Raw genomic sequence first — 16,736 nt, 5'->3', positions numbered from 1 at the left:
CACCCCATCATTTTATACATATGAGCATTATTTTCATGGTAGAGACTAACTAATGGCTATTGTTTGAGCATTTTTAATGAATACATGGTGCGTACTTCATGCTCAATACCACTTTGTTGGAAGGTACTTCATGCTCAACACCACTTTGAGGAGGGCTTATGTTGGAAGCCCCATTGCACAACCTTCAAAATCAAACTCTCAACCATGACATTTCGAAGCTCTTTCTATGTATGTATGTAAGCGTGCATTTTCAAGTTCGAGACCAAAATTACAAGCTAAGTGAATATTTCATGCTCAAGTCCACTAAAAGGAGGGCTTATGTTGCAAGGCCCATTACACAACCTTCCAATTCAGACTCTCAATGACATTTTGAAGCTCAATAAACAAGTGTCTATGAAAGTAAGAAAGCTTTTTCAAGTCAAGACCAAAATTGAGTAGGGCCCTTGTTTGGGCATTCTTTAGGATGGTAAGGAGGGCTATCGCTTTGAAGATTCTACACAAGGAGCATTTTCAAGGGAAAAGTCCAATGGCTATGGCTATTATTTGAGGATTATTCATGTATATATAATATATTAGGATTTTTTTTTCATGTTCAAGCAGGGGAGGGCTTATGTTGGGAGGCCAACCGAACTATAGACTCTCGAGGACCTTTCATATGTAGGACACACACACACACACAGAGAGAGAGAGAGATGATCAGACCGAGCAGAGGAGGAGAATTGAGGGAAAGATGGAGAGGGTGAGCATCGTCTCGGGGGTTTTCTTTGGGGCAGTGGGTTTGATGGTGCTGTTGTCGATCTGTCTGAGGCTGCGCGCGTGTGTGAGGGTGAGATTCGCACGAGCGGCTAGAGGCAGAGGCAGAAGCCACCACAGCAGCAGCAGCAACAACACCACCAACAGCAGCAGTGAGTGGCCAATTGTTGATGGAGCTTTGGCAATGGAGAGCTTCCCCAAGATCGTGTACAAGGAAAGGTCTTCTCCTGCACGTGCGGCGCGTGTGGGGGAGGAGAGGCACGGATCCTCTTGCTGCTCCATCTGCCTGGCCGACTACCAAGATGGCGAGACCCTCCGGCTGCTCCCCGATTGCGGCCACGCGTTCCATGCTCCGTGCATCGACGGCTGGCTTCCCTCGAACGCGTCCTGCCCCCTCTGCCGCACCTTCTTCCCTCTCCCTCCTACGCCGACCGCCACCTCCTCCCCTTCGCCCTCAAACGTTCTATAGCTATTGTCACGAACCCCTTTTTTTAATTATTCTTTTGAACCCTTTATGTTGCTCTACGTCCATGACTTGTGGACATACCTTGTCACAGAACTTAAATATATAAAGTTTTACAATGCCATAGGTTACACCACCACCAATGCTAAAATGCTCTATTTCTTTTAAAAGGAAATGTGTATGCCTTTTAATACCACTTCTCTGTCTACGGGACGGAACTCTTTCAACAACAATTCTTAGATCAGTACACCACCAGTGGTGAAATGTATTTCTTTTAAAATGCCATAAGTTTTAACACCACCAATGCTAAGGTGTTGTATTTCTTGTAAAAGGAAATGCCCACTTGTTGGTAAACTCTGTATGGCGGCTCTTGACTGAAATGTTAACACATATGTCTTGTTGCTTTGTTTGTTGATCTATTAATCAAACATTAGCATACCCATTAAGTCACAAAGGAAATAAAAGGACTTAAAGAACATTTTATATCGATATAGATTGTGTATATATCGTACAATGTGCATAATTGCATATGCATTTATTAAGAGCATTACACATACAATGATAAGAATCAAAGAAAACCCTTTCCTCTCTACTGTGGGCATGACCTTTGAGTCATAATGATAAGGGTAGTTTGGAATAGTGACTTGCTCATTCTCAACTTCCTTGAAGGTTTAACTTTTCTTTGGTAGCCATGCATTTGAAATTTTGTTATGTGTTCACGAGGAAGATGAGTCATGATAAGGGTAGTTTGGAGTATTGAGTTGCTCATTCTCAACTTCCTTGAAGGTTTAACTTTTCTTTGATACCCATGCATTTGAAATTTTGTTAAGTTTTCACGGGGGAGAGTTTTTGTGTGTTAAAAGTGTTGCAAAAGCTAGATTGAGTTCATGATTGTATGATCTCATTAGATCTCTATAGATGAGTTAGAAATCTCAATATCTATTCTTATATGGCATGTAAATATGCACACAAACATCAAGAGCATTGAAATTGAAATTGAGTACTTAGGCCACATTGTTTTCAAGTGAAGGTATCAAAGTTGATCCAAAAAAGGTAAAAGTCATTGAGACTTGGCCTACTCCAACATGTGTTAAAAAAGTTAGATCTTTTCTTGGTTTGGCTTGTTTGTTTGTTCATAATTTCTCATTGATAGCACTTCCTTTGACAATGTTGCTTAAGAAAGGTCTAGTTTTTCGATGGGGTGAAAGCCAACAAAAATCATTTGATAGACTAAAATATTTGTTGACTCATGCCCCTATCCTCCAACTTCCAGACTTTACTCGACCGTTCTTCCTAGTAGCACTGATGCTAGTGGCTCAGGAGTCAATGCAGTCCTCATGTAGGATGGACTTCCTTTTCTTGGTTTGGCTAGTTTGTTTGTTCGTATATCTTTTCTTGGTGTGGCTGGTTTGTTTGTTCGTAATTTCTCATTGATAGCACTTCCTTTGACAATGTTGCTTAAGAAAGGTCTAGTTTTTCGATGGGGTGAAAGCCAACAAAAATCATTTGATAGACTAAAATATTTGTTGACTCATGCCCCTATCCTCCAACTTCCAGACTTTACTCGACCGTTCTTCTTAGTAGTCACTGATGCTAGTGACTCCTCAGGAATCAGTGTAGTCCTCATGCAGGATGGACACTCTTTGGCTTATGAGAGTAGGAAATTGACACCCTTTGAACTTTCATATAGTGCATATGACAAGGAATTATCAAAAGTTTTCCATTCCTTACGCATGTGGAAATATTATCTTATGGATTTTGAGTTTATGATTAAGATCGAGCAACAAAGTATTAGATATCTTCTTAATCAACCTCTTATCTCAGACCGCATATTAAATGGGCATCTTTTATTCAAAGTTTTCACCCTCTTATCCAATATCAACCTCCTGGTAAAGAGAATGTGGCTGATGCACTTAGTCGATGACCTTCTATTTCTAACATTTCAGTGCTTGACATTCATTCTTTGCATGATATGCGTGATTCATATGTTACAGATCCTAATTTTTCTGATGTTTGCACGAGTTAGAAACTAATAATTGGTTGCCTCTTCATAATTATGCATATAATGATGGTTTCATTTTCTTTCAAAAATGTTTATGCATTACACTTCCTTATAGATCTTTTATTCTTGAAGAGATGCATTGTCCCCCACATCATGGCATTCTCACTACTCTTTGCACCATAGAAGAATATTTTTATTGGCCACAATTAAAACACGATGTTGCTTCTTTTGTACCAGAATGTGTGATATGTCAAAGAGTTAAAAGATGCCAAGGGAAATAGTATGGGCTACTCATGCCTTTACCTATTCTCGCAACACCATGCGAAGAAATTTCTATGGACTTTATAACTGGTTTACCTACCACATCTTCTCGAAATGATATGATATGGACAATTGTGGATAGGTTTAGTAGGCAAGCTTATTTCATTGCATGTCGTAGAACATTGAATGCTTCACATGCTACACAATTGTTTATCAAACTTGTCTTCACAAATCATGGATTACCTAAAGTCGTTATTTCATATCGTGATTCTCGATTTTGTAATCATTTTTGGATGGCATTGTTTTCAAACTTAGGCACAAAGATTGATTTTAGTTTTGCATATCATCCACCAAAAAGTAATGGACAAACTGAGGCCACAAACAGCACTATTCTAGATTTTTTGAGGACTTAACACTATCTCATCCCTTGCAAATTGGGATTAGTATTTGCATCTTTTGCAATTTGCATATAATAACACACCTCATACAACCACTAGCAAATCTCCTTTTGAGATTGTCTATGGTAAGAAACTTCCAACACCAATTACTAGACTTTCTCATGAAGTTTGGCCGATGATTTTGTCGTGACTCATAATCTAATTTTGGCTGAAGCTCGTGAGTCTATTCTTAAGACTCAACAAGCTTACACTAAATAGGCTAACAAGTATAGAAGATCAAAGACTTTTGAAGAAAATGAATTAGTTTGGCTTCACATAGAAAAGTGCAGACTAAAATCTGTTGAGAAACATCCAGCCATTAAATTATCTCCACGATTTTATGGGCCTTTTAGAATAACTGCTAAGATCAATGACAATGCTTATCATTTGTCCCTTCCTGACCATTGGAATATTCTTTTACATTAGTCTACTTAGACCCTTTAAAGGTACACCACCTTCTACCCCCATTTAGAACCCACCTCTTCTAGAGGCTGATACAGATATTTTAGTTCCAGAAGAAATTCTTGATTGTGAGCAAACTACAACTCGCAATGGCAATGTATATGTCAGATATTTAGTTAAGTACAAGAATCATCCTGTAGAAGAATCTCAGTGGTGGATTCCAGGCCATGCCCTTGCCTCTGCCCTGATCGACTCCTTTCACAGACAGTTTTGCAGTGAATTTTACACTTGGTATTAAGACCGGTGTCGTGTGAAGGTCACCGATTTGAGGTATCACACGATTGGCAATTTATTTTAGTATTTGGCATTGGTATGTGTGAAGGTCACCGATTTGAGGTATCACACAGGGTTATTTTTTCGTGCAAAGGTCACTGAATTGAGGTATTGCACGAGGTTTTGATATTATGGATTTCTGTGATGGATATTTTGAATCTCTATTTTTTTGTGCAAAGGTCACCGAATTGAGTTATTGCACGTAGCTGTTTAAAGATGCAAAGGTACTGACTTTGAGGTATTGCATGTTTAGCAACTGCATTAGGAATTTTTTGGACCCAAAGAGGGCCTCTTGGATTAACTTTTGATTAGGAATGGACCAATAGGAAGAGGGCTGGGTGCACATTTTTGACTTCTTTGACCCTAGGGGGCCTAGGCTTTGGTTTGCTAATGGGGCCTAATTACTACTCTTGTCCCCCTACCTCTTGGGCCCAAACTTAGAGGTCCCCCCACCTAGAATCGCGTATATGAAAAACCCTAAAAATTAAAAAATTTTAATTTTTTCCCAAAAGTGTGTTTTCCCTCTCAAACTTCCCCCCAACAACATACTCTAGGTTTGGAAAGCTCATTTTGAACCTCTTTCTTCTTCTTCTAAGCTCTCCATTGCTGCAGAAACTCCATACCTCTCAAACTCTCCCTCCTTGTCAAGCTCCCCGAGTCTCAAGCTTCCTCTCCCTCTTTCTTCCTTTTCTAAGCTCTCCATTGCCAGAAACTCCATCCCTCTCAAGCTCTCCCTCCTTCTCAAGCTCCCTCCCTCTCAATCTCCCTCCCTCTCAAGCTCCCTCCCTCTCAATCTCCCTCTCTCTCTCTCTCTCAAGCTCCCTCCCTCTCCATTGCTACAGAAACTCTATCCCTCTTTAGTCTACTCTAGGTTCAGGATGCCTATTCTCAAACTCGAACCCTCGTTTAAGCTTTCCATTGCTGCACTGAAAACCCTGAACTTTCTCTCCTCTCCACTCTTCTGTTGTAAAACAAGCTTTTCTGTTCCCTTCTTCTCTTTTCTTACCACCATGGCCTCTTCCAGTAATGTAAGAAGACCTAGGGAGAAGGTGGAAGAGCTTGTGCTGCATAACATAAGAGATGAGAATGGAGTTTGGGCTCCAACAAGATTCAGGGTTGGGGCTCGGGTCTACATGCAGCCAAGCTCTAAGGGACCACATCGAGTGCGTCAATTGGGGAATATGCTACATCATTGGAAGGGGCGGCTCTACAAGGCTTCAAGCATACTAAGAAGGAAGGACTGGTTGCCATAGTGCAACATGTGTATACCCTTGGAGACCTATACATTCAAGGCCAACGACCAAGGTTTCCTTCAAATTATTAGTGTAACATAAACACAACTTTAACAACATGCTAATATTGGATTTTTTGTTTCAAATTTTCTTATGATTCTCCATTTTCTTATGTCTCTCTGCATATATTTTTCCCTCTAATTATGTTGAGGAACAACCACTCCAAAGTCTCACTGGAGTTTTCTATGCTATGCATGCATCCATTGGAGAGGTAATGTTTGTATCTCAAAGCCCAAGTGATCTTGTACAGAACAATATCTTTTTCTTTTCTCACTCATATTTTGTAGATAAAAAACCAAGTTTATTTGGCAAGCTAGAAGAGATCCCCAACCCCCCTCTTAACAATCCCGAATGGCCCAAACCTGATGCTTGGACCATCTTATGCTTAAAGTTTAAGATGGTAAGTGATATCAAGACATCACTCAAGTTTTCAAAGGCATCTAGGTCAGTAGGGCTAAATTAGTTTTGTCCTTTACATGTTTTTGTGCACATGTTCAATTCCATGCCAATGCACCAAACAAAAATAATGTATATTTGTAAGGAGGTATAGTCTAACCTCATTCAAGGATTACTAGGAGAGGGTTGGGAGGTTAATGAGGGGTCACATCAAGGTGATGTGTACAAGTGCAATGTAGTAGATTCTACAGTGTCTTTCAGGTTCTTGAAGGCACGCTCTATTTTGTACATACGTTTGCACTATCAAAGATGGATGCAAAAGCACGGAACATGGATCCCACTTCAAGCCTCAGAAGAAGAAATTATGCCTATTGAGGTAGCTGTGATGATGCAAAATGGATGGATTGAGCAAGTGGCACAGTAAGCAAGCATTGGAGCCTAAACAGACTTGCGTCCACACTTTAGCATCATGGGCTTTGACAATGTGGAAGAGTCAAGTTTCAAGTTGATGAGAAGAAAGGTATATCTGATTCCACTGCATGTCTAGAGTTAACCCTTACACTTTCTGGTTATTGTGCCACTTTCTATATTTTTACAGATTGGGAACCGTAAGGAGGGGACAACTATGGTCTCAGAATCATGGCAAATGGGGGACCTTGAATTTTCAGCACAGCAAGGTGCATAGCCCTACCAACACATAGTAGGCAGGTGGAAGACCTTGAAGAAGATGAACTAAGTATATGGGAAAATAGCCTCTGTTTTGATGCACGTGAGGGGCAAGAGTTTCAGGATCGAGGTGAAGGCAATGACAAGCTTTCAAGTCAACAAGGAGATGGAGATCAACATGAAGTAAATGTCACAAGAGGGGCAAAAGGCCAAACTTTAAATTTTAACTATAAATAGCCAAAGGTGCCTTCTTTCTCATTTTCACGCGATAGAAACCAAGCACGAGCTCACACTATCTCTTTGTTTTCACATGGCTACCCACTTTGACAACTTCTTTGAATTCCTCTCCACACCACCCCGTGGGCAGGCAGGAGTGAGCTCTTTGTCTCATGTTCTCTCGTAAAGTCGACTTTGAAAAGTCGCTCGCCCTTGCGTCCCAACATTATGAGACACAGATTGCATACATGGAGCAATACTTGGCTCCCCACTCCATCTCCTTTCCCCATTGCCCCAATGATCGATGGGTGCCTGTTGAGCTGCTTAAGTACATTCAACAATATGCCCGCCCCTACATCCAGCGCCTTGAACGCTTCATCGACATCTGCATCCCCGCAGGAGCTTACTGTACCTTCAATAATAAGCAAGAGGTGAAGAGGTTGGGGAAGGGCAATTTAGGAACTAGGTTCCTCTCGTGGCTCGCCACTTTTGCGTTCAGATGAGGAGGTAGAGATGCCTGCATTGCAGTTGGCAGGGTATTTGAGGGATGACAAGGAAGTGAAGGCAGTAGGAACGAGTGCTGGTGTAGAAGAGCGGCTTGCATCAGAGCACTTTCCAGAGGGTGCACAATTTGCAACTGAACAGCCCACTGCAGTAGAAGATGTGGGGCCATCTTTCCCACACGAGGAGAGCAAGGTGCTGCCAGAGCTTGAGATCAATCTCTTGAGCACCATTGTGGTGGAAGGTGAAGAATACTTATTTCTTCATGACCTTGGAAAGACAGTTGGCTTGAGAATGGATGAATGTTTGGGCATTATATGCATGCGATGATGTGAGGTGGACCTTGATACGTCCAACCTCGGTCCTCACCTAGATAGTGCTATATTACCCCTTGGAGAATCTATCGCAGAGACAGTTGCTTTGGTCAAGGAAACTGTGGTTATTGAGACTGCGGAGCAAGCCCTAGTTCTAGAGGAGGAATTCACAACCTTACAAGACAAGCTAGAGGCTGAAAAGAATACCCTTGCTGCTGCTGGAGTAATGGAGGAGACCAAAGCACCAAAAAAGGTGAGGCTAAGTCCTCGATTGACCTCTCCGCCCCCACCAGCACTTTGGCAAAAGAAGACATTGAGCAAGAGGTAATAATCGACCTTTTACAACCTAGAAACATTTGTAATTATGTATAGGAAAATATTTTGATTTTTCCTTTGATTGCAGAGGGTGGTTGAAATTGACACATTTGCTGGGAGAGGCGGCGGGCGGCAGCAGAGACCAGGCCAAGGTCCATGGACATGATGCTGCGTTGGCGCACTATCTTGGTCGACTTCCTGTGGATGGCATCGCCATTATCCACAAGGACTACACCCCTCAATCTGCCTTCACTCTCTTCTTTTTGAAAGCCCTCTCTAAGGTGCTCTGTGTAGCTCTATGGCGGCACAGAGCACCAAATGTATAGTTTTGATTTAAAAATCCCTTGCCTTCGATGTTTTTGGTTCTGGATTTAGGGGTAAGCTTCTTGCTCATATAGGTATAGCCAAAAGCATAGGCATAGAGGATCCTCAAGAAATAGCCCAATCACTCCTTGAGCACACTTTGCCCAATAACAAGAGAAGGAAGCTCAATATTGTAAGAAAGATGATGTATCATTTCTTATTATGAATACAATATAATTTTTGCAAACTTATTTTCATCAAGTATATCATTGTTTTTTCTAGTTTGTACCATCAATGTTTTTGTGAATGCATCAGAAATGACCCTGGGAGCCTGGGGGAGTAGTGCCAGAACAATGCGAATTTTTAGCCTGCACCACTGTTGTAGAGCCCAAATTCGCACTGTTTTGGCACAGCTTCCTCAGTCCTTCAGGAGCAATTCTGATGCATTGGATGATAAATAATGTATTTTGACACATGATTAAAGGTATTTTTATCTTGTAAATTACTGTTTTCTCATAGTCAATGTACTAAAATTGATTATAAATGCATCAAAAATGATTCTGAGTGGCTGGGGGAGCAGTGCCAAAACAGTGCAAATTTTGAGCCTACACCGCTGCTGTAGAGCCCAAATTCGCATTGTTCTAGCATAGCTTCCCCAGCCCTCCAGGAGCAATTCTGATGCATTGGATGACAAATAATGTATTTTTATATATGATTAAAGGTATTTTTATTTTGTAAATTACTGTTTTTATAATTAATATACTCAACTTTATTATAAATGCATCAGAAATGATCCTGAGTGGTTGGGGGAGCAGTGCCAGAATAGTGCAAATTTTGAGCCTACACCACCGCTACTGCAGAGCCTAAATTCTCATTGTTCTGGCATAGCTTCTCCACTCCTCCAAGAGCAATTTTGATGCATTAGATGACAAACAATGTAATTTTACACATGATTAAAGCTGTTTTTATCTTATAAACTATTATTTCTCACAATTAGTGTACTCAACTTCATTATAAATGCATCAGAAATGATCCTGAGTGGCTGGGGGAGCAGTGCCAGAACAGTGCAAATTTTGAGCCGACAGAGCCTAAATTCGCACTGTTCTGGCATAGCTTCCCCAATCCTCCAGGAGCAATTCTGATGCATTGGATGATAAACACTATATTTTTACACATGATTAAAGGTGTTTTTATCTTATAAACTAATATTTCTCACAATTAGTGTGCTTAACTTCATTATATAAATGCATCAAAAATGATCCTAAGTGGCTGGGAGAGCAGTGCCAGAACAGTGCAAATTTTGAGCAAAGCCTAAATTCGCACTGTTCTGGCATAGCTTCCCCAGTCCTCCTCCAGGAGCAATTCTGATGCAGTGGATGACAAACAATGTAATTTTACACATGATTAAAGCTGTTTTTATCTTACACACTATTGTTTCTCACAATTAGTGTACTCAACTTCATTGTAAATGCATTAGAAATGATCCTGAGTGGCTGGGGGAGCAGTGCCAGAAGAGTGCAAATTACAGAGCCTAAATTCGCACTGTTTCGGCATAGCTTCCCCAGTCCTCCAGGAGCAATTCTGATGCATTAGATGATAAACACTATATTTTTACACATGATTAAAGGTGTTTTTATCTTATAAACTACTATTTCTCACAATTAGTGTGCTCAACTTCATTTTATAAATGCATCAGAAATGATCCTGAGTGGCTGGGGGAGCAGTGCCAGAACAGTGCAAATTTTGAGTCTGCACCGCCGCTGCAGAGCCTAAATTCGCACTATTCTGGCATAGCTTCCCCAATCCTCCAAGAGCAATTCTGATGCATTGGATGATAAACACTATATTTTTACACATGATTAAAGGTGTTTTTATCTTATAAACTAATGTTTCTCACAATTAGTGTGCTCAACTTCATTATAAATGCATCAGAAACGATCCTGAGTGGCTAGGGGAGAAGTGCCAGAACAGTGCGAATTTTGAGCCTACATCGCCGTTGTTTTGCAGAGGCCAAATTCTCACTGTTCTGGCACAGCTTCCTCAGTCCTCTAGGAGTATTTCTGATGCCTTGGGTGTGACAAACTGGCACATGATAGACACTCCATGTTAAACAAACATGATGACACCGAGACATTGTAAGAGAAACTTAAAATTTCAATTATCAAAAGGTTACAAATGAAAGCCAGATAGGCTTGTTTACAAAGGGGGGTTTGAAACAAAAGAGTTGCTTCAAAAAAAAGGTTAACATCTAAGATCTCTAGATCGTGTCTCGCTCGCCTCGAATGCGCCGAGATAGTTGCATGTCCTTGGCAGATATGGTAATCCTCTTTGCATGTATTGCAAGGAGGTTGGTGTCTTCAAAAAGCCCAACAAGGTAAGCCTCGGAGGCTTCTTGCAATGCTTCAAGGGCAATCCCCTGCACAGGGAACTCTGTTCTATATCGTTGGAGAATCTCCTTCACTGTGTGAGCAAAAGGGGCTCTTCTTATCTCAGCAACTCAGTGTTTCTCTGATTAAGGAGAAATTAGTGGGATTAGATGCTTGACATCTTGTAAATGTAAAACCTATAAATTGAGGCATTGGCCAAATGTAAAATTGCTGGTTTTTGAGTATCCATGCCTACATTATCCTATTAGATTAATTGCTCACTAATCTCATCTTAATCATCATCTTGCTAATTATGTTGATTCTTGCATTTGATCCACCATAGCTCATCACATTGCTGCAATTTAACATGCTATCAGAGCCATAGCTTATGATTCAGCTAATTTTGAAGCCTAATCACCCTTCTAATCACTCTACTAATCATGATTAGAAATTAATCCTCTTTTTATTCTATTTTCAACTAACCTCTTTTTATTCTATTTTCAACTAACCTCTACACCCCGAGCTAGTGGAGGAGCTCTCTCTCCCTCTAACCTCAACATTAGCCCAAAAGACTTTAGCCACACTAGCTAGACTACCCACACTTCAGCCCATTGCATCATCTCGTCAAACCGCCGCGCAGAGCTACCGAATTTTGCTGATTTAGAGGTGCCATTTTTCTGAAGAAAATCCCAGATCTACACTCATTCAAAGTAAATCAAGCTAATTCCTCTAAGCCCCAGGGGTTTTTTTTTTTCGAGAAAAGATCCTTTCATTAGTTATATAAAAACGCCCGTAGGGCTACAAAAGATCTCTCCTGCTCCTAAGAGAGAGAAGAGCAGCGAATACATAATGGCAGCCCGGGAGACTCTCCCTAGGTGCTGCAAAATACAAGCATCAGTATAAAGAACTGAGCGGCTAAATCATACAATAGGGGGGGGGAAGAGCCAAACAGGTGGCCTGTAGTGCCAACGGGGGGATCCCGTGTGTAACTTGATTTCTTGTAGAGCCCTATGCCCTTGGCGCATCCTTCTCCTTGGAGCTCTCTGTGTTGTGTTAGTGCGTTGGCGAGGTTGGGACTTCCTTGGCTTGAAGAGCTTGACCTTTCTACGCTTGCGCCCACTTGCAGGAACCTCCTCTTGGTCTCTCTCATAGTCTGAATCCTCCTCCTCCTGTTGCTATGGTACCTGTGTATCAAGTTCCTCCCGGGTAGGTAGGGGACCCTGTCTTGGTAGTAGGGTCTTGCCACCTATGGTGCTGCGCAATGTAGGAATGTTTTCACCAACCCAGTCGAACTGCTCATCATTGGCCTCTCTGTCTAGATCTCTAGGGTGGCTGCATTGAGGGGTCTTCTTCACACGCTTGCTCCCACTCGAAGGGCCTACATGTGTGTGCGCTGGTGTTGATGTGGGAGGAGGGTTGGACTCTGGTGATCCCATTGGGTGTGTCCTAGAATCCAAGGGGTCACTCTCTTCCGTGGTGTTGCCAGTATGTGGTCGTTGGGTGCCTTGCACTGTGTTTTGTGAAGGCATGGTAATGCGTGCGGTGTTCTTGGTGCGTGCCATATCCATGTACGACTATGCTAACGTGGTGATGTGCTGGTGTCCTTACGTGGGTGTCTACGTTGATCTTGAGCTCAAGCTCTCTAAAAAAGTGGAATGAAAATGAAGTGAGAGAAGGAACTATTAATAGTTTTTTTAAGGGAAAAAAAAAACCTAACTAAACTTATTTTCTTAGCCTTATTACATCTAGATTTATGCTGGTGCGTGCACAACCCAACGCCTCCCTGGTCTCCTCATTCGTGCACGCCAAGCACCATGCCTATGGGGAGCATTAGTCTACAACCATTCAAGCCGAGCGTGACTTTTTGCAGCCTTGCGTGCCTCTTGCGCAAGCTTAGATTGTTGAGCCCGCTCCCTAACCAATACCCTTCCAAAGGTTGTGCGATAAAACCAATTGAACATCTCTTGTAGATGGTTTGTATGTGTTCCTCCTACAGAAGCTCCACCTCCATGTCTTGTATTTTTGAAATAAACCCCTCTTGCTTTATAATGTGATTTCTCCATCCCTTGGGTACTCCACATGTCGAGCGATCCATACTTGTTCATGAAATACGCACCATGCGCATAAACTATGTGCTGTACACATGACAATAGAATTTAATTTAGAAAAAGTCAAGGTTAAAACACCAGTTTATTTTTTTACTGTACAACTTACCATATAGTGTGTTACTTTACTCTCTCCCCAAGCACCTAGCACACTTTTGGTGAATTCTATGTGGTGAATTCTATGATATGTTGTTGGAATGATGCTCGTTCTTGGGCAGTTGGGCTACTTTGATTCATAATGCGGTTATTGAAATTTATCCAAAGCTGTTTGTGCATATTTACAAGAGCTGGCATTGGACAATCTACATTTGTGGTGATTGCACACAAGTCTCTCCAGAGTCCCCAAGTCTTCTTTGAATTCTCTATGTTTGCTGGCTTCTCCAAAAATCTCCTTGCCTTTGATCCAGTCATGGAGACCTTTTGAGCAACCTCGTATGACATACCAGAGGCCTGCTTATTCACTCCAATTTTCACGTTTTCGCCATGGTAGCCCAGAGAATTCGAAAGATGCTCTAATTTACCAAGGGCTGCAACTTTCCTCTCTTGTGTAGGCATTGTGAATGCATAATCGATATGGCACCTAAGCAATCGATCAAAGATTCTCATGAATGCAATCGATATGGCACTTAAGCAATCGATCAAAGATTCTCATGAATGCATGAAGTGTGCAAAAGTGAATATTCTTTAGTGGAAAATTAATGATAGGGCTCCAATTTGAATTCCTGTTTGGTTCTCCTAGCATATCACGAGACATGATACCTTCCACCCATCTTGCATTTGGTTGTTCCTCATCTTCATCATCAGTTGACTCGGTGTTGGATCTACTGCATCTTCTTATTGCTTCTTCCCTTTCTTGGGACCTTTCGAGGCATCCTTCCCAAAAGAACCAACCTTATGTATACCTTCTCCATTTGTCTTTTTCTACCTCTAGGAATATCAATCTGAGCATTGCAGTATGGACAAGGAACACAAATCATGACTATTTTGTTTAAATCACTGAGTGCATAATGAAAGTTTATGTTACTTACTTTGTTGTACGAATCCTTTTCTTCCGTGCTCCACCTTTAAACGCAAGAGATTCTATACCAGCCAATGTCTTTTTGCGTTCACGAGCACCATTTGGCGTTGCTTTGAGTCGTTTGATAAGTTCCTCTAGCCTTTGAATCTTTGCATCCTTCTCCACATTCTCTGCGAGGATCTCTTTCATTTTATCTGATGATGTTTTAAGTCCTTCTTGACATTGTAAAAGGCTGAATTGTGATGCTTGCAATTGAGATTGGAGAATATGGGTTTGCCAAGCTCCACTTGTAGTCAATCTTCTGCAGTATCCTAACAAGCCAAGCTCTCCTTCACCAACAAATTGCATAAAAGATGATAAATTGCAGAAAGGAGGGTTTGCTCTTAATGGAGGGTCAACTGGATAGAGATGCCCATCAACCCAAAGATCTACATTTTTCTCCTTATCTATCCTACGAGCTTGGAAAGATTATGCATCAGTAGGATGGGTTTTTTTAGAGCTGCCATACTCTTCAGGAATACGAATGTGTGAATCAACCTTCCGTTTTCTAGCTTCACAAGGGGCTATACACACAGCTTGCAAAGGCTCCATAACTAAGCAGAGGAAGAAGCTAAAGCAGAGAGAGAGAGAGAGAGAGAGAGAGAGAGAGAGAGAGAGAGGGAGTGAGAGGGGGGGAGAGAGAGAGGGGGAGTGAGAGGGGGAGTGAGAGGGGGGGGAGAGAGAGAGAGAGAGAGAAAGAGAGGGAGTGAGAGAGAGAGACTGTTAAAACTTTGCTGTTGCTCTGCAGGTTTAACACAAATCCATTTTTCTAAGTAGAAAATGATATTTTTGATATACAAATATACTAACATGGAGTTTTTCATCAATAAATTACATTTATGAGAAAAATTAAAAAATAATAATTTTTGGGATCCCCACAATTTCGGGATCTGATAGTTGGTTATGTTTATGGGGTTGTGGGGACCTGACAGTTAGTTATGGATGTACTGGCTCCTGACAAGCTTCTGACGTGACCCTTGAATTACAAGCTTTTTGGAGGAAAAATTTTATTTTCATCATACATATTGGTTGGGTGGTGTTTTTTCCACCTCAAAATGTAAAAAAATTTAAAAAATCACTTTTTAGGGCCCACCTAAATACGAGAATGTTTTGTTGATGTGGAAGGGAGATATGGTGGGAGTTAATGAGGAAGGAGATTTCAAACTCACAAGAAAGATTCAATTTATAGAGAGGGAGATATGGTGGGAGTTAATGAGGAAGGAGATTTCAAACTCACAAGAAAGATTCAATTTATAGAGAGTGAAGATAAAAAATTCAAAAAGTAAGAGAGAGTATGAGAAAAGTCAAAAAGTAAGAGAGAGAGTATGAGAATATTCCCTTTAAAAAGTGAAACTAGGGAGGTATGGCTGATGTGGCAAGGCAAAAAATAGGGATCATCATAGCCTTTGTCTCCCTTAAGCCTAGCTTTTTAAGCTCTAATCCCTTAAAATTAAGAATCCTGAGTCCAAAAAATTCCTAATGGAGGACAGTTGCTTTTCACCAGGGAGGAATGTTAGAATAATTCACATTATTTGAAATTTATGGATTTATTTGATGGATATTAATTTTATGTGCAAGCGAGACTGATCACCTCTAACTTGTTACATATTTTGAGCTTATATTGTGAATGTCAATGCAGATCAGTGGTAGGGTTAGTGTGCGGGATGTGCATGGATCCATTGAGCTTGCTTCGACGAAAATCTATTGACGCATGGCGCGTGGCGATTATTTATTCGATAGTGGCAGTGATATTTTATGTGCACATTAGTGTGCAACATTTTGTTATACATTAGTTCTATTTTATGTGCACATTAGTGTGCAACATTTTGTTATACATTAGTTCTATTTTATGAGTGAACCTTAGAGTGTTCATATTTTTGCCTTTAGGCTTATGTAAGCCCAATGTGGAGATCCATATTTTTAGCTACATGTATTTTTGGCTGTTTCTTTTTGTACAAGGAAATATATTTAAATACACCATGAAGACGACGTGAGCCACTCTCATGGGGGGGGATTTTACCCATTCTTGTGTCGCGTGCATAGCTTTCTTCTATTTTGAGCTTGAGTATTTCTTTCAAGTTGATTTTTAATAGAGGGCCAACCGTGAGCTTCCAATATCTATACATGTATATATATATATATATATATATATATATATATATATATATATATATACATGCATGCATGCATGCATACATACATACATACATACATACATACATACATACATACATACATATATATATATATATATATATATATATATATATATATATATATATATATACATATACGTACATACATACATATATGATTTTTACATTATTCACACACCCAATTGAATCAATGAAAAGACAATTCACACACACATACTCCATGGTAAACATTTCTTTTGACATTTAAACTTAAAGTTTTTATACATTTTAAAAAAGTACTAAAAAACATACATATTGAAAGTCATACTAAAAACTATGGAATATCACATTAACAAATAAAATTAATATCACATGAATCCAGAAATATCTCCCTACACCACCTATTCTCCTCAAATCAG

General features: G+C 40.5%; 1 protein-coding gene across 1 annotated transcript; it reads left to right on the top strand.

The window, feature by feature from the left end:
* Window positions 1-649: 649 nt before the first annotated feature.
* LOC147628162 (RING-H2 finger protein ATL16-like) lies at window positions 650-1,542 on the top strand. The gene has a single exon (XM_086814109.1). The coding sequence runs from the start codon at window positions 731-733 to the stop codon at window positions 1,220-1,222; it is 492 nt and encodes a 163-aa protein (XP_086670235.1). The 5' UTR covers window positions 650-730; the 3' UTR covers window positions 1,223-1,542.
* The last annotated feature ends 15,194 nt before the right edge of the window (window positions 1,543-16,736 follow it).

Source organism: Cibotium barometz, chromosome 19 (genome assembly GCF_041138505.1).
Source record: "Cibotium barometz isolate CiBa-2024 chromosome 19, ASM4113850v1, whole genome shotgun sequence".
Lineage (NCBI taxonomy): Eukaryota > Viridiplantae > Streptophyta > Polypodiopsida > Cyatheales > Cibotiaceae > Cibotium > Cibotium barometz.
Note: the sequence above shows the minus strand (reverse complement) of the source record. Positions and strands in the feature narration are given on the sequence as shown.

Coding starts and splice junctions, on each gene's coding strand:
- LOC147628162 (XM_086814109.1), top strand. CDS start 731: ATGGAGAGGGTGAGCATCGTCTCGGGGGTTTTCTTTGGGGCAGTGGGT.